This window comes from Mizuhopecten yessoensis, unplaced genomic scaffold (assembly GCF_002113885.1).
Source record: "Mizuhopecten yessoensis strain PY_sf001 unplaced genomic scaffold, ASM211388v2 scaffold401, whole genome shotgun sequence".
Lineage (NCBI taxonomy): Eukaryota > Metazoa > Mollusca > Bivalvia > Pectinida > Pectinidae > Mizuhopecten > Mizuhopecten yessoensis.
In genome coordinates, this window is record NW_018403528.1 from 873,184 (window position 1) to 892,735 (window position 19,552).

The following is a 19,552-nucleotide window of genomic DNA, read 5'->3' on the forward strand; positions in this document are numbered from 1 at the left end:
AAAAAAGGACTAAATACACCACAGTGTCAACAATTACGGACAAACTATACAAACATGTACCAGTGTGTCAACCAACAATGACTAAATACACCACAGTGTCAACAATTACGGACAAGCTATACAAACATGTACCAGTGTGTCAACCAACCCGGACTAAATACACCACAGTGTCAACAATTACGGACAAACTATACACACATATAGCAGTGTGTCAACCAACCCGGACTAAATACACCACAGTGTCAACAATTACGGACAAACTATACAAACATGTACCAGTGTGTCAACCAACCCGGACTAAATACACCGCAGTGTCAACAATTACGGACAAGCTATACAAACATGTACCAGGGTGTCAACAAACAAGGACTAAATATACCACAGTGTCAACAATTACGGACAAACTATACAAACATGTACCAGTGTGTCAACCAACAATGCCTAAATACACCACAGTGTCAACAATTACGGACAAACTATACAAACATGTACCAGAGTGTCAACCAACCCGGACTAAATACACCACAGTGTCAACAATTACAGACAAACTATACATACATATAGCAGTGTGTCAACCAACCCGGACTAAATACACCACAGTGTCAACAATTACGGACAAGCTATACAAACATGTACCAGTGTGTCAACCAACAAGGACTAAATACACCACAGTGCCAACAATTACGGACAAACTATACAAACATGTACCAGTGTGTCAACCAACAAGGACTAAATACACCACAGTGTCAACAATTACGGACAGACTATACCTGGTCCAGTGCCCGTCAATATGCGGGGACAAAATATACAACATGGTGAGTACACAAGGATAAGATCCTATCTCAAAGTTGATCACGTAAAGATAACAGCAGAAACAGAAGAATTGTTAGACAACAGACCCTCTCAGAAAACTTAAACGCCACAAAACTGGGTGCTTCAGGAAAGAATAAACTGGTTCTGCACTTCATGTGAAACAGTTATCTGCCATCATGTCTCTTGTCAAGGCCAAGGGAATATGCAGGTCACCAATATCCTAAGACACAGTGGACACATATTTTAATTGTAGACACTGAGGTCTCGCGGTTGAAATCTAGTGCGAGTGATGACATCATTGTTACAAATCTTTAACAAGACACAAGTACTAACATAAAGACAACATTAACGAAAGGCTGTATTGTTTTGCAAGTAAATGTTATCCTAGATGTAAAAAAAATAAATAAATCCGGAAATGAAATACTAAATTGTAAAAACAATACCCGATTTAAAAGTGATACAGTAAAATATATCTACGATATACTAGATAAATAGACAGGAAGCTGTCATCTTTTACTTAGTGGATTGAAGACATTTACACATTTTCATAAACACTGTTTATTAAATTCTATAAATGATGATTAAATATAATGTGAAGTTGAGGGATTCTTTTCAGCCAATTTCGTAGCAAACAACTCAATGTTTAATTGCTATGAAAACTTTGCATATGTCACTCTGGTAAAATATTTGCCGCTTCCTACCGTCTCGGCTAGGGAGAATTTCTCTTTAGCTCATTCGGTAGAGCGTAAGACTAGTAAACCAGAGGACCCGGGTTCGACTCCTAGCGGAGGCATTGCAAAATAATGACATCTGTTACATATACATAAAGAAATCAAGAATGTCAAGAGTGTGTTTCCTTGCCAACGATATTTGAGTAAATGAGCAGCTTACCGCTACAGTCGACTTGTTCAATGAAATGTCTCACTTCGGCGTCAGTAGGTACCTGTCCCATGGAGAGCATCATGGACGCCAACTCCTTGGAATTGATAGAACCGTCACCATCTTTGTCAAATAAATCGAATGCTTCCTTAAACTCTAGAAATTAAAATAAATTAAAAAAATATTATTTAGACATCTGATACATGTTTTTTTTTATTGAAATGTAGTCTTTGATATCGAACCAAATTCTTAAAATACATTATATAGTTCCATTGTAAAAAAATCCATTTTTTCATGATATCGTCTCACCGTTCCAAAATCATGTTATCAGACAGAAAGTGCATTTAGTCATCTAGATAAAGACCAGAAGGAAAGAAAACACAATAGCTTAGTAGACAATTGGGGCTGATATACAGGACCCAGATATATCAAGATTCATTAGTAAATGGTCTATTTATATGTAGGTGAAAGTTACATCAGTGACTTGTTTATGCTATTAGATCAAAATAACTATGTCATTGAGTTCAAAATGATCACATTTAGATAATATATGCAGCATAACTGTAAACGTTCATATTTTACCAGTTATCTAATTATAGCACTTTCCGTGCATTACATATTGTGCTTAATTATAATTGCACCATTAACAGTTTCTGTATTTAGTTTCCTTAAGGTTTGAAATGCATCTTTTTAACATTTATGAGGGTATGCAACACAGTTCCGTTCAAACATATTCCATTATGCGCGTTAGCGCATCTTAAAGAATATGTTTGAACGGAAATGTGTAACATAACCTCATAAATGTTAAAAAGATGCATTTCAAACCTTATATTTACATTCTATTACATCCACTTTTATTATTCGAAATTAAGAAAAAAATGCCCTTTTTTCACGTTAAAAAGCAAAACACCGTCATGAAAACAATATTAATTGAACAGCCTTTTTCGCGGGAAAGATGATGCGTTGTCAACGGTGAAGATATGCACAGTTGAGCAATAAACAAATAGTTCCACTCCGCATAAATTTTAATAATTTAATTTACATTACCAGCATGCTAACCAAGCATTGGTTATCTTTAAAATTGTTGACAAAAGATCTTAATTTAAAACAAAAATACCATGTTAAATATTTAAGTTGCAAAAAGTCAGAAATTTATTCCGTATTTGCGAAGACAGCTGACCGTTAAAAAACAGTTGTGAAGCGGCTACGCTCATCAGGCTACGAAGCGGTTCGACTTTCTAACGAGATAGAAAGTGCATCCGTGAAATGTGGAGTTTCCTAAGAAACCAGATGACGATTTAAAAGATGCTGTTGGCTGAATTCTTGTGTCGATCGTCTGTGTCAACAGGACTAGCTCATCGTTTGAGCATTCGGCATGTATTACTATCGATAAGGGGACTGCCCGACGAGCCGGGACTATTTCACCTGCTTCGCCACTTGCAACGGACGCTAGTTTAGATTCTAGAGGACAGTGAATTATTCTGTTCTGTTGAAAAGGACCTGTTATAGGATCTTACAGCTGACACGCTTCGATGGCCCGCCATAAACATTATTTGCCTTTCTAGGGACACGTCCGTGAAGTCGCTGTCAGACATATTGGCTGGAGCACAAGGGTTCGTTACAAATATCTGGGGCTGGAATTAGCAAACGACGTATTTAAGACGCTGAATACGCGGACAGAGGTCATGCAACAGTACATGTAGTATTGCTAATATTACTACACACTTGCTTTTATTGAATCATACAAACATTTTGAGTTGGTACTGTTATCTAGAGCCCAAATGTAAATATTATTGCATATATTGTAAGTGCGTAAATTAATCTATACATATTTCTGTTAAAATTGAAAAAAATATGCTAAAATTTAAGCCCACGGAAACAGTATTTCTACAATACTCACATATCCTCACTAACTTTCAAAACCCTGCTTAAAAGGAATGTATCAATACGTTTACATACCGTGATGCACACATAGCCTTAAATGAGTTCATTTCACATGCAATTTATGAATCGAATGTTTTGAAAGCGATAATCTGCCGAATCACATACGAAATAAATAACAAAAAACTATTTTCTTTCTATCACATTTGAAAATAAAAAGAAACTTGTTCCCACCGTTTTCAATTTTGTCATTATTTATGTAATTTTCAAAGCGACAAACAATGTCTTCAAATAATGTCTATTGTCCTAAGTATGACGGCACAATGGTGTACATTTCATAGGTGCATTCATTGCATTAAATGACAATAATGTGCTTAAAACTGATCCAGATGTTTTGTTTTGTTTTGTTTTTGTACTGTTGAACGTCCCATCGACAATGTAAGTCATTTATGGCCAATAACTAATTATTAAGAAATACGTACTAAGGAATATAAACAAATAGTTATAACCGATTGGTAACCATTTACTTACCCCTGTATTGTTCTGCAGTCAGTGTGTCCATCTTGGAGTAGACACAATACAATAACCACAAACAAAATCTCGATTAAAAAACAGATATAAGCTGTACGATTCTCTGAAGCAAGTCGTTCACATATATCCTGCTTATGGCAACTCAAAAGGCTTTCAAGACCACACTTGAAGACATTCAAAATATTTCAGAGGGAGAAGTTAATTTCTACGTTGAATGTTACCCTCAGATCTAAAGCCATCTTTACCAGGTTGTGGTTGAAATACATTGACCTAATGGTCCCTTCGTCGAAAACGTATGGCATATTTGCTGGTAGGATACCATCGGTTTTGTCATAAGAGTCAAGAGCCTGGATCTGGACATCTCAGATGTCGACGGTAAAGTTGGTTCAAACCAATAAAGGGTAGAATAACGACTTGTATCTTTTGTAAGTGACGGTAAGACGTAAATAGATGTGACTAAGGTACATACAACTGTTAGGATTAGAATAACGTTAGCTTACCAGTCGTTTAAATGTCTAGCTAGAAATTATTGATTTTTTAAATACGGTAAGACATATAACATTTTTATATTGTAACCAAAACATGCATTATCCATTTAGAGTTGAATTAGGATGCACAAGAAGGACCGGGAATGTCCTTGACATTTAAATCAACGTTAAGCCCAATATCTGCCTTAAGTTTGAAATTTCATTTCATATATCTCCAGAAAGTTTGTGGTATGTTCAGTTTTGTGTGATGACGCTGTGGTGTGTTCTTTTATTGTGAATTGACATTGTGACATGGTCTGTTATTGTGAGTTGACTCTGTGATAGGGTCTATTTTTGTGTAATGGCGCTGTGGTATGGTCTGTTATTGTGTGTTGACACTGTGGTATGGTCTGTTATTGTGGGTTGACGCTGGGATATGGTTTGTTATTGTGTATTGACGCTGTGATATGATCTGTTATGGTGTGTTGACGCTTTGTTATGTTTTCGAGTTCTGGCGGCATGGTGTGTTCTGTTATTGTGTGGTATGTTAATATATGTTGACACTGTTGTGTGGTCGATTATTGAGTATTGACATTGTGGTATGTTCTGTTATTGTTCTGTTTTTTTCAGTTATAGTGTATATTCGCTGTTGTGTCATCTGTCATTGTGTGTTGACACTGTGGTGTGATCTGTTATTGTGTGTTGAGACTGCGGTGTGATCGGTTGTTTTGTGTTGACACTAGGGTGTGATCTGTGATTGTGTGTTGACACTATCGTGTGATCTGTGATTGTGTGCTGACACTGTAGTGTGATCTGTTATTTAGGTGTTGAAACTAAAGTGTGATCTGTGATTGTGTGTTGACACTGTGGTGTGATCTGTTATTGAGTGTTGACACTGCGGTGTGATCGGTTGTTGTGTGTGAACACTGTGGTGTGATCTGTGATTGTGTGTTGACACTGCGGTGTGATCTGTCATTGTGTGTTGACACTGTGGTGTGATCTGTTATTGTGTGTTGACACTGCGGTGTGATTGGTTGTTTTGTGTTGACACTAGGGTGTGATCTGTGATTGTGTGTTGACACTATCGTGTGATCTGTGATTGTGTGCTGACACTGTAGTGTGATCTGTTATTTAGGTGTGAACACTGTGGTGTGATCTGTGATTGTGAGTTGACACTGCGGTGTGATCTGTCATTGTGTGTTGACACTGTGGTGTGATCTGTGATTATGTGTTGACACTGTGGTGTGATCTGTTATTGGGTGTTGACACTGTGGTGTGATTTGTTCTTGTGTGTTGACACTGTGATATGATCTATTATGGTGTGTTGACGCTTTGGTGTGCTATGTTTTCGAGTTCTGACGGCATGGTGTGATCTGTTATTGTGTGTTGACACTGCGGTATGATCTGTTATTCGGTATTGACACTGTTGTTTTAGTTTGTTATTGTATATTGACACTGTTGTGTGATCTGTTATTATGTATTGAAAGTATGGTGAAGTCTGTTAATATATGTTGACACTGTTGTGTGGTCGATTATTGAATATTGACATTGTGGTATGTTCTGTTATTGAGTATTTAAGCAGTGGTTTTTTTCTGTTATAATGTATATTCGATGTTGTGTGATATGTCATTGTGTGTTGACACTGCGGTTTGATCTGTCATTGTGTGTTGACACTGCGGTGTTATCTGTGATTGTGTGTTGACACTAGGTTGTGATCAGTTATTGGGTGTTGACACTGCGGTGTGATCGGTTGTTGTGTGTGTACACTATGGTGTGATCTGTTATTTTGTGTTGACACTGTGGTGTGATCTGTTAGTGTGTCTTGACGCAGTGGTATGGTATGCTATTGAGTTCAGCCGCTATGGTGTGTTCTGTTACTGAATATTGACACTGTTGTATGGTCTGTAACTGAGTTGTGACACTGTGGTATGATCTGTTATTGTGTGTTGACACTGTGGTATGATCTGTTATTGAATATTGACACTGTGGTATGATTTGTTATTGAGTATTGACACTGTGGTATGGTCTGTTATTGTGTGTTGACACTGTGGTATGGTCTGTTATTGAGTATTGACACTGTTGTATGGTATGTTATTGAGTATTGACACTGTAGAATGGTCGGTTACTGAATAATGACACTGTGGTATGGTCTGTTATTGTGTGTTGACACTGTGGTATGGTCTGTTATTGTGTGTTGACACTGTGGTATGATCTAATATTTAGTATTGACACTGTGGTATGGTCTGTTATTGAGTATTGACACTGTGGTGTGATCTGTTATTGTGTGTTGACACTGTGGTATGATCTATTATTTAGTATTGACACTATGGTATGGTCTGTTATTGAGTATTGACACTGTGGTGTGATCTGTTATTGTGTGTTGACACTGCGATATGTTCTGGGATTGTGTTTTGACGCTGTGGTATGGTCTGTTATTGAGTATTAACACTATGGTATGATCTGTTATTGTGTGTTGACACTGTGGTATGGTCTGGTATTGAATATTGACACTGTGGTATGATCTATTATTTAGTATTGACACTGTGATATGGTCTGTTATTGTGTGTTGACACTGTGGTATGGTCTGTTATTTATTATTGACACTTTGATTTGTTCTGTTATTGTATGTTGACACTGTGATATGTTCTGTTATTGTATGTTGACACTGTGGTATGGTCTGTTATTTATTGTTGATATTGTGGTATGGTCTGTTATTGTATGTTGACACTGTGGTATGGTCTGTTATTGTGTGTTGAGACTGTGGTATGATCTGTTATTTAGTTTTGACACTGCGATGTGTTCTGTTATTTATGTTGACACTGTGGTATGGTCTGTTATTTATTATTGACACTGTGATATGGTCTGTTATTGTGTGTTGAGACTGTGGTATGATCTGTTATTTAGTTTTGACACTGCGATGTGTTGTGTTATTTATGTTGACACTGTGGTATGGTCTGTTACTTATTATTGACATTGTGATATTTTCTGTTATTGTATGTTGACACTGCGGTATGGTCTGTTGTTTATTATTGACACTGTGATATGTTCTGTTATTGTATGTTGACATTGTGGTATGGTCTGTTATTTATTGTTGATATTGTGGTATGGTCCGTTATTGTGTGTTGACACTGTGGTTTGGTCTGTTATTGTGTGTTGACACTGCGATATGTTCTGGGATTGTGTTTTGACGCTGTGGTATGGTCTGTTATTTATTATTGACACTGTGGTATGTTCTCTTGTTGGATGTTGATACTGTGGTATGGTCTGATATTGTGTGTTGACACTGTGGTATGGTCTGTTATTGTGTGTTGACACCGTGGTATGATCTGTTATTGTATGTTGATACTGTGGTATGGTCTGTTATTGTATGTTGATACTATGATATGTTCTGTTATTGTGTGTTGACACCGTGGTATTGTCTGTTATTGTATGTTGATACTGTGGTATGGTCTGTTATTTAGTTTTGACACTGTGATATGTTCTGTTATTGTGTGATGACACTGTGGTATGGTCTGTTATTGAGTATTGACACTGTGGGATTTGTATGTTATTGTCTGTTGACTTAGTGGTGTGTTTTGTTATTGTGTGGTAACACTATTGTTTTCTCTGTCAGCATGTTTTGACAAAGTTGAAGTTATCACTTATGTTATGTCGCTATGGTATATGTTGTGCTATGAGTGTTGGCTCGCTGGTACCTGCTAAATTTCTGTGGTGTATTTTGTCATCGTATGTTGTCGTTATAATTTCTTCTAATTTCGTTTGTTAAGGCTGTTATAATTAATGTTCTATTCAGTATTCCTCAAAACACGTTTGATTAAAAAAAAACAAATCCGATAAACTTTCTTTAGAGTTCCACATACGTGTAAACGTTCTTTGGAGTTCTACATACGTGGTAATTTGCGTTCTACATACAAAATGTATGTGTAAACGTGCTTTTAATTTTTACAGAGCAAGCAACATTGATTGATATCAATTCAACACTTCCCTAATTAACTGAAAAATCAAATAATATCATGATCATGTTTTACAGCATTCCAAAATAAATAAACCACATATATCTGAACTAATGAATCATGCCTAGAGCATGACATTCTCCAGGTTGCTCCGCATTGCAGTCCGACGCAGTCTGCGGTGGTCTGGATATATCGACGCTCTATTGTACCACGGGGGGTCTGCCAGCATAGTTACTATTGATTTTGTCCGGGCTAGTGCAGCAAACGAGCCTGTGATGTTAACGTAACACGTTACTTGTTCACAAAGGATTGACACTCTGACAGAATCTGTGACATAAAAGTCAGTTTGCAATGTTAGGACCTATTAATCATAACTGGAGCAGTTTGCCTGCAAAGGCTGTGGTATGGTTATTCAAAGAAGTAGTAAGTCATACATCTTTTTCCCTTATAAGGAAGTTCCAGAGTTACATTGTATTAGTAGTTCCGATGGTGATTATAGGGTTGATCATAGCAACGGTGTTTCAATATGACGTCTTCCTTAACAACGGCCGGGGGTTGTGGTTACGTCATTTTGACGTTACATGTGGGATTAGGGGAGGGAGTACTCATTTGACCGCTTAGCGTTGACTTTTGGTCGACCTGGACCACTTAGCGTTGATCTTGAGTTGACCTGGACCGCGTAGCGTTACCATGACCCGCGTAGTGGGTGACTCACTGTGCGTATAGCTGTAGAATGATATGCAGTAAAAATATTATTTACAGTTGTTTGTTTCTGATCTAAGAATGAGGGGAAGAATTCTGTCAGTTGACTTGATTAATTAAAGAATTCTGTCATTTGACATAACAACAACCCAGTTGCTAAGGAAGATGTCATCTTGCAACGCGATTGCAATGAACCTACCCTTTAATTACTCCCCATATTACCATCACAATAATTGCAAGGTGTATGATAGTTTAGTCGGTTCAGCAAGGCTCCTTTTGTCAGAGAAAGGTGTCATGTATCATGAACTATTGATTATCTGAAATGATCTATGTTACTATACATATCAAGTATAACTCTTTATATACAAGTAGCTATATATTGTGACAGTTCAGTATGTCCTGGTAGATATTGAGTTATAGCCCCTATATAGCAAGATATTTCTATTGTTGGGTATATCCTGGTTACATGTTAAAGTTTAAATACAGCTTTATGCATGTATTATAACAAAAAATTGTAAAACCAGGATACATATCGACTTAACTACATATTGTACCAGTTCAGCATTTCCATGTTACATATCGACTTAACTACATATTGTAACAGTTCGGCATATCCATGTTACATATCGACTTAACTACATATTGTAACAGTTCGGCATATCCATGTTGCATATCTAGTTAACTATATACGTTGTTTCAGTTCGGCATATCAATGTTACATATCGAGTTAACTATATACGTTGTTTCAGTTCGGTATATCCAGGTTACATATCGGGTTTGGCATATCAGGTTTTCATATCGGGTTAACTATATATATATATATATATATAATAAAAAGGGATTAAATGTCCATGTGAAGGAAGTAAATATAGAAAAAATCAGATTAACGACCGACTAAAAAACTAGCTGCTTTCACCCTTCACAGGGCTCTTCAACCTGAAGATTAAGCTGGATCATTAAAAACCTGAAGAGCCCTGTGAAGGGTGAAAGCAGCTAGTTTTTTAGTCGGTCGTTAAACCTATTTTTTCTATATATATATATATCTATATCCTGGTTACATGTTAAATAAACCATCAATAATAATGATAAATAAACATCAATCCGCCTGAAGAAGCCCTAGAAAGCAGAAAGGCCTAGCGGACGATCTGAAAAATTTGTTTTTATTCTATATTTTCCTTCGCAAGGACTTATTTATTTATTATCTACTATATATATATATATATAAATATATCAAGTTGAATTCCTTATATAGCTCACTGCATATTTGTAACAGTTGGACAATAACAGGTTGCATATTAAGTAATATCCATCGTATAACAATATATATTGTTACAGTTATGTATATACAAATTATTACTTATTATTCAAGTTTTAGTTTAGCTATACATTATAACTCCATTTTATATTTCGTGTTTAATATATATATTTGTTTAAAATATTTTTACACTCATATAGCATGTAATGATTTACAGCTTTTATTGTTGATATTGTCCTCCAGTGCAATAACCTATCAACAGTGCACGCTTCAGGTTAAATCTGCTATTGTTCAGGTCTTTTTTAATGATCCAGCTTAATCAAATATTCAGTCCAGGTCCGCATGGAAAATATTATAAATTGTTTTGATTTGTTTCATCTGTGGAAAACATGGACGGAGAAATAAAATTTGCATCTCTGTTAACTTAATTTATTGGCTCAAATATGAGGACAGAATAAGTAGAGAATGTAAGTTTAAAAGTGTGTAGTATACTTTTTGTGGCAAACGAGAATGTAGTGGACTAGAAACCAGTAAAAAAACTACTATAACTTTCAAACATGTATGGTATTTAATAATATCAGGGTCAGAATCATTTCAACACAGTCTGTGTTCCAATTTTTCCAGCTGTGCACGGAATTCTGAAAATAGATCAAAAGTACATACATCAAACAGACCGCTGTATGAAAAATAACGCTTCTCAATTCTCACAAAACAAATAATGCAAACAAATGAATGAGGAGGTAAGGAGAGAATGATATGATTTCATAGGTACCATTACATCTACATCGACAGAACAATAATACATGTAATACATATTAATGTATTTAAATGCTTTTGTTGCTTTTGTCAAAACCGTTGATTGCCAAAATGATGTATGATACTCTTTTCATCTTTTCCTACAACATCCTCAACATGTTATTCTCGAACTATAACCATACTCCTTGAGGACGCCACATTTTTGGACAAATGTTGGAAGTATAATGATGATTACAAACGATTATCATTGCATTTGCAAAGAACAACATATGTACAAAAAGTTAAGAATCTGGACCCGTATTAATGAAACAGTTCTCATGCTCAGGCTTTGATTTTGTGTTCAAGACAAATTTCTTGATTCGGTTATAAATTAATAAAATAAATCTGATTTTGTGAGCGAACAAGAAAACTTTGAGGAAATTTTAAAGCAAGATACTGTTTGCAATGTTTATATTTTGCGTTGTGATCGTTTGGCGTGTTTTTAGCGAGTTACAAGAAGATTGGTTTGAAACCAGAATGCATGCTTGAGCTTGAGAACGAATTCATGAATACGGGTCCTGGTGTTTCATTTATATGTTTAACAAGAACGATAACTCCACGTGTTGACATATCTTTATGTAGATAGTATTTATTATAATATCAATAAAAAAAAACCAGAAATGGTGTTTACAGATAAAATGGACAGCCTCCCTAAAACAAATCTTTCTGACTTTTCGACCAAATTACCAAATTATTGTTTCTATGTAAGAATCCATTCATTTTTCATTCATTCATGTATGTTTTTTTTCTTTACCTGATTTGTATAACCTGTATTCATTCGCTTATGCTGAATGCTTAACAACTTAGGCTAAAAACCATTCCATATTCAATAACGTATTTCTTACATCGGGACAATCACTAAAGAACAGAAAGTAAATCATGCGCCATATATACATGTATCTATTTAGATCAGAGTTAGTGACACTCTGTCAGTGTGTATATAAATCGTCTTAATCACTTGCTAGTCAATACACAACACAAGATTGTTTTTCCCCTTAATAACCCTATATCATAAGTCCGTCTGTATCTAGATCTAAATATCCCCGGAACCATTAAACAAAAAACCTCTCCTATAATTCCTACCTTTATAGTTGATCTTTCCGTCGTTATCTCGGTCAACCCTGGCAATGATGTCATTGATTTCATCGTCAGAAACATTCTACCCGATGTTCTGAAGTACTAACTTGAGTTCCGAATGGGTGATGTAGCCATAGTCATTTTTGTCGTACACTCGGAAGCTAGATTTTATCTGATCATCGGTCCTCATATCGTTGTAAAACATTTGGAATAGGTACATGAATCCCTTGAAGTCAAGGGTCCCATTGCCTACAACAATCATTAATAGATATAATAGATTACGCTTGTACTTTAATAATGACTGTAATGGTCGAAATGTGGGTTGACATTTCCTTCAGGTACGTCATATTGTTTTACCTGATGGAAGTGCCAGGGTATGTACCGCACTAGTCATCGAAACGTCACACATAAAGCACTTACTGGTTGTGATACATAACCGTTCTTTCTACAAAACAAAGATGGTCGTTTTGGACAGGCATATCTTTATATTGCGTTGTAAATGAAATAAATAATATTTATTTTGGTGTTTATTTATAGGGAAACCAACAAAATGTCATATTCTATCATGTAGATATTCCCTTCTTTTCAAAAGAGCCCCATGGTAAAATGTATGCAAACTATAGATAAATGGTCATTTCACCAGGTCAATTTTACTGAATTGAAGTATTTACGAATGCCTCCTTACAAACCATAATAATTGGACAACTTATTCGAGCTTAAACATAATTATATAAAATGTCAAAGAAAATAGTACTAGCACAAATCACAACTATCATGTATACGACAACGATTATCCTTAAGTACCTTCTGGATCCCCGTCACTGACAAGCTCTTCTAACTCCTCTATGGTAGAAATAAATCCCATGTTTTTAAGCATCTCCCCGAGTTCTGCCGTGGTGACTCTCCCATCCCGATCCTGATCAAAGATCTGGAATGTTTCTAGACATTCTGTAAAGAGGATCATTGTATTTTAAAACGTACAGTGAATCATCTTAAATTAGACAAAGACTAGCTTCTATCAAGCAATATGAATGTACAGATAAAAGGGCTGATATTTCATATATGAGAAACGAATCAAACAGTTCCACAGGAGGTTTAAATAGTTCCACAAAAACAACAACACTAGACTCAATGTTATTGAAATGACAGTGTCATTCATTTTTGATAAACTCTATCCATTATCAAATTATGTATGTGCAATCACACGCGTGTGGTACGGTTATTGTTCAATTAAACAACAACACCATGGAGAACTGAGTAAATAACACACCAATCTATTAAATAAAAGCTTCATCGTTGATCTGTAACTAGCTTGTGTAACATTACGGGTAGGTGTGGGTTATATAAAACCCCATTGATTGACTCTTTCATTGTGTCTATATGATTAATGCAGATAATTCTTTAAATGCCCCGGACATAACACAAGTACATTGCTATTATATCATTTAAGTCCTTTTGACCTTTGATCTATACTATTTGAAATTGTGTTTCGTGGTCAGGTAGACTGCAAACAATATCATAAACATAACCGCATTTCTCGTTAGCATTGTTTGCATTTCTTTCAGCGACATTAAGTATGCCGTCTTTTCAAGTCTGTCTGCGTTCAAAATTTAGCATACCGTGTAGACCTACCTACTCACTGAGAAATAGTAGGCTACCTTTCTATTTCTAATATACCTTGCATGATAAATTGCTTCCTGCATGAATTGAGAATAAGACGTTGATAGACGAAATGTTCTCACCTTTGCATTATTGATAGAAGAAATAATAAGGTAAACAAATCGTAACAGTAATTTTCCTGACACACTATCAATCCTAATTGAACATTAACGGTCTTAATGACCATCGTCATGTAACATACTGTACTAAAGACACACCCACCTTGTCTTTGTTTCTTGTTAAGATCATCAGCCTGCAATTTATTGAATAGAAACACACTGAATTACCTTTATTCGACACACCGACATTACCTATAACATTATACGACATTGATTTAGTCCTGTATACCTGACAAAATCACTCTAAGACGTTTTAATAAATCATATATAATTACTAATGATGATCACGTAGAACTCAATATTTTCAATACATGTATCAATCTGTTTAAAATAGGGACAATCTGTTTAAAATGTTAACTTTTTAATGGCAAAGGGAAGCATCGTGGAAAAATTAGATATGTACAGTACACACATATAGATGTTTTAAAACTAAATATTTACTACTCGTAATGTAAGAAGAATGTAATACAAAAGACATTTAACAGAAGATGCCTCAATTGGTTGAAACACTGTATTTTATTTTAGATAATTATGATTGTAGGAATTAATAAACCTATGTGGTTATTATATATTCACAAGTGAAAACATTTAAAAACAAATATTTCAATGCAATGCATGCATATGCGTTCAATGACTTCATCATCATAACTTTATTGACAAAACCGTCTAGCATTATCATCTCAATCTTTATTCTGGCCAATTATTATGGTGTTGCCTTTTCTTTTCCAGATGTGATAATCTGTTAAAATACGCAAAAACAAAATACGATATATATTTCTATCGTTTTACTTTAAACCCAAAACAGAAAGTATATATCTTTGTAGAATCAGATTTAAAGTTACCATCGGTGGTGGTACATGTATACAAATTCACCTGGGGTAAATTTTCAAACACAAATTCCCAGCAACACCATACGGGCATCGGGGTTAACAAATCAGAAAATGTTAATATGGATGCGTGCGCATTTTTTGATATTTCCGCTAAAAACAATGTCTGTAACATAAGTAGTTGACCAGTAGCATTGTTGAGAATGAGCTTTAGGTAACTTTTGTCCTCTTGTCTAACAAACCCAAGGTTAAACTTTTCAATATATATATATATATATCATAATAGATAATGCAATTTTATCAATCAATGTCTGGTTTAAGAATCTACATTACAAGACAACACACATAGGTTAATAATCAATATTTTATTATTGATTGCTTTGTGAAATATGTAACAACAATATGAAGACACAACACAAACAGTTTGTTGACTATGATGTCCATGTCAATAAAACCTTCACAGAAGGTAGAGTAAATAATTGGAGTTCTTTTATACCATTCATTTCAACATGTCAATCAAAATACTAGCCACGTCCTATTGAATCTGTTTGGGATTATTTCCATTTAGCTCACTTGGTGGAGCACTTGACTAGTATCAGCAGTCCTGGGTTTGACACTTTGCGGAGGCACTGCGATTGATGACGTCGAATACACGAGAACAAGACATATGCAACCGGAAGTCGGTTTGTTGAACATAAATAATAGTCAAATAACAGGAATGATTATTCCGGATTGTTGCAAACGCATCAGACGTCGTGAATTATCAACTGATGGCTGACTTGGGGAAGGCGTCACCAAATGATTTGGCTATTTGCGTAGTATGGACGTGAATTCTGAAATACAAATAAGTATCATTTAGAAATATAATCATGAATATCAAATGAAAACATAAAAACCCCTTTCATTTTTTCCATATAACATATCAATCAGTCCCTTAACAAAAAATAAATAAATAAAAACATGAATGCTTCAGTTATCTTGTACATTGTATCGGTAATCAGATTCACCATTCACAAACATTGTGGAATTTACATTTTGTTTTTGATAGCATTATACACACAATCAATTTTATTTTTCATTAATTTCTACGTTATGAAAATCCAAATATTTTTTATATATATATATATATATATTTATCAGTAATATAGCAGCAACAATTAAACATTTTTCAATTTAAACAAATTGCCTCTAGTGGTAACAATAACTAAAGCAAAATCTACCTTTATAGTTTAGTTGTCCATCGCCGTCTTCGTCGGCTTCCTTTATCATCTCGTCTATTTCCTCGTCTGTCAGTTTCTCCCCGAGGTTATACATAACGTTCCGGATTTCAGCTGCTGTAACCATTCCGTTCCCGTCCCTGTCAAACACTTTGAAAGTTTCTTTCATTTCGGTTTCTCCTCCCGCTTCCGTCATCTTTCGGACAAGCAAAATAAGAAATTCCGGGAAATCCACAGTTCCGTCTCCTGCGAAATAGAAGGATGTGAAATAAAGTTAAGATGGTTTGGTTCGGTAATGCCTTTGTAATATATTTGTTTGTGTGTTTATAATTATTTATTTGTTCTCGCTAGCGCTACAGACATAGAAGGAGACACCGCCAAATAGAAAATAAAAAAAATGATGATAAATGAAGAGCTATTACGTTGTATTGATAATACACATACATATTTAGGGGAGACATTGTTTGTTTAATTGTTTTCTCTATGGTTGCTATGAAAACAACCAGATAGATGAGAGCTTCCCAAAATCGACTAAATTATCAAATGACAATCATGGATGTGAATGGCAACTAGAAACCATCGAAACAAAGATTAAAAACACAAGTAAACATTTCCATAATAACATTGGAGAAGTATTGCAAATAACAACAAAACAGCGATAGATTCAGTTTAATGTTTTAAATTTTGATGGAATCGGGGGGTCGAAATAGCTAAACCATACATATTCTTGTAGTTTTCAAAAAAAGTGTGGTCACTTTGACGAAATATGAAATGTATACCAACCATCTGCATCAACCTCGTTGATCATTTTTTTCAGCTCGGAGGCTGAAGGATTCTGACCAAGTGCTCGGAGAACTGTGCCCAGTTCAGCGGTAGGAATGGATCCGTCTCCATCTTTATCGAAGAGACTGAAGGCTTCACGAAACTCTACAATACAAGGGTTTACATTTATTTTTATTTGTATTTATGTGTTAAACGATATAAAATCTAACAGTATGCTGGAACGCTAAACTAGAAAGCAACATGTATTGGAACTAAAGAGATGCCACAATAAATAGAAAAACGTCAAGACATTCCCATGAATAGCTTGGGTTAGACAAGACGTCAACTATTGGTCATCCATTTTTTTACTTTAATTTCAAATGGTTTACAATGTAGGTGAAGGATGAACTACAGAGATTACCTCCAAGAGAGAAAAAAATATAAATTAAATATATTGGTTTTATCAAAATCATTAATATAAAAAAATCCCACAAAAGTTATTACCTGTACAATTTCTCCATCATATACATATGTATTATCTACGAAAGCGATTACTCATGCAAAAATTCCTTTATATATGAAAATGATTATCTATATAGAGATTTCTATCACGGAGTTTGTCAATGAAAAGTATTTACTTTAAGGAATTTTCTATACAAATTACCCAAGAAAGAGATTATCTGAAGATCACATTCTGAGTAAACGCAGTTTCATATTAAAGCTTAATTAAGATTGAAATGATTAATCGGTTTCCAAATTATTAAAATTCAACTTGAGCTTTGAAGCTTTAATTTATTTCCTCTTTAAATTTTCAATATTGAAAAATATTCAAAAAGTTAAATAAAGATTTTATCTACTTGTTGGTCTTTAAAGAGCTTGAGAAAAATATTTACCGTCGATTTCGTCGTCTGTTAAGCCTGTCTCGCTAAGGCTCTGTCAACATAAAAACGAATAGAATATACCTATAAATCAATGACCGCATGCTGTGTACATGGGAAACGTTCTCACCTGGATTTACAGGTACCTTAACCCAGAATCAATCAGTGACAGTAGGGGAACAAAGGCAAACCAGGTAGGATGTAGGATGGCTCTGTTGTTCCCTTTATATCACGTTATATATACAAAAGGCCCATTAGTGTTCTGATTATTGTAACTAATGTTACTGTATGTTTTTTTGTATAGAATCATTATTATGACTTCCCACCTTGGCGGTTTATCGAATACGACACAATATATCACCAGGCCATAACTATTAGACCAAGCAACATATAAAATACAAACCCAGTCCACATGAAAAATTTCATATATATATCAGACCACGTTAAAATGTTAACAAATATACGTCAAAGTTAAGTTGTTCATTAATATCAGAACAAATAAACTGGTTGTTCAGAGGTATCAAAAAAATTAAATATCACACAAATAATTGCACAAAAAAAAGTAAAATGTCAGATGCACAAAATTGTTTGTTCTGAATTGTACAAATATATGCACAATGTACATATAAACAATTGAGCCTTTTGAATTAAATCAATATGTATTTTCGATTGAGAAAGAATGGTACTTATTCTTATGATATATAATCACGTAAGATAACGGATGGTACCTTCGTTACGAACAATTAAGAATACTGACTTACATTATCAGAATGAATTCCTTTCTCCAATGGCTTGTAAACTAAAGACACTGTGCGATATGGACTATGTTTTATAATCCGTGGATCAAATATGTGTAAACACATACAAACATGGATAAACAAGACATTTGCACTTTTCTAATCAATTACCCCGTCCCCTCCTACACACACACATAACTTCTCAGGTATATTATATCATACAAAGTTTCGTGAAGAAGGCAGCATTCATAAATAATATTAGAATGATTTTGACTTCGTACATGAATGTACCTACAGTAATGTAGTAAATAATGCTGACCATATATTTGTTTTGATGAGATATTTAACTAATGTATTTAATGATATAATATACAAATAGATATTTGATTAAAAATATATAACATACAAGTGCTGTCAGTATTTAGACTTCCATTTTAAATACATTTTCTCCCATAAAATCTATATAGATATATTATGTATATATACACATATTTTCTACATGCTATACACAACGGAAATAGATTATTATTTATGATATGTTTGTACATTATGTCATATTAAATAAACAAGTACATGTAGTATCGGTTAGATTGTTGGGCTACGAATGTACTCGCTCCACCATTTCTTATAGACATGTTATGTATGTATATAATATGTTTTACCTGTTATACAAAGCTACCTGGATACATGTTGATGATATGAATTCGTATATCATGTGACAGAATATTTACAAGAGCTGATGGTTAGAGTATTGTTATATAGATCTGCTCTACCATTGTAAAACTGGTACTGAGCTTATCAATAACACAAATAAATATCTTACTGAATATTACATGTTTATAACCATCTAAAACCTAATGAATATGCAAAGAATATAGAAAACGGAAAATATGAATGTTTAAAATACTGCTTACCATTGTCGGCTATACCGGTGGGGTGTTTATCTAACGGTCGTCCTCTGTCAGATCACAGGAAAATCCTAAACTGTTCTCCAACCGAA

General features: G+C 34.6%; 1 protein-coding gene and 1 long non-coding RNA gene across 2 annotated transcripts in view; both read right to left on the reverse strand.

Annotated features, from left to right (window-relative positions):
* LOC110447615 overlaps positions 1 to 19,552 on the reverse strand; it is a 31,039-nt gene that overhangs the window by 3,017 nt on the left and 8,470 nt on the right. The window contains exons 5-10 of the mRNA XM_021493419.1: positions 16,959 to 17,102; positions 16,179 to 16,421; positions 13,158 to 13,301; positions 12,457 to 12,602; positions 4,105 to 4,135; positions 1,705 to 1,848 (exon numbers count right to left, since the gene is read on the reverse strand). Of these exons, the coding sequence (XP_021349094.1) occupies positions 1,705 to 1,848; positions 4,105 to 4,135; positions 12,457 to 12,602; positions 13,158 to 13,301; positions 16,179 to 16,421; positions 16,959 to 17,102 (852 nt within the window). The remainder of the gene's footprint in view (positions 1 to 1,704; positions 1,849 to 4,104; positions 4,136 to 12,456; positions 12,603 to 13,157; positions 13,302 to 16,178; positions 16,422 to 16,958; positions 17,103 to 19,552) is intronic.
* Positions 11,045 to 13,268, reverse strand: LOC110447925. Its single transcript, XR_002462659.1, has 3 exons — positions 13,158 to 13,268; positions 12,360 to 12,602; positions 11,045 to 11,119 (listed from the first exon to the last, which is right to left on the reverse strand). It is a non-coding gene; the product is annotated as an uncharacterized LOC110447925 (long non-coding RNA).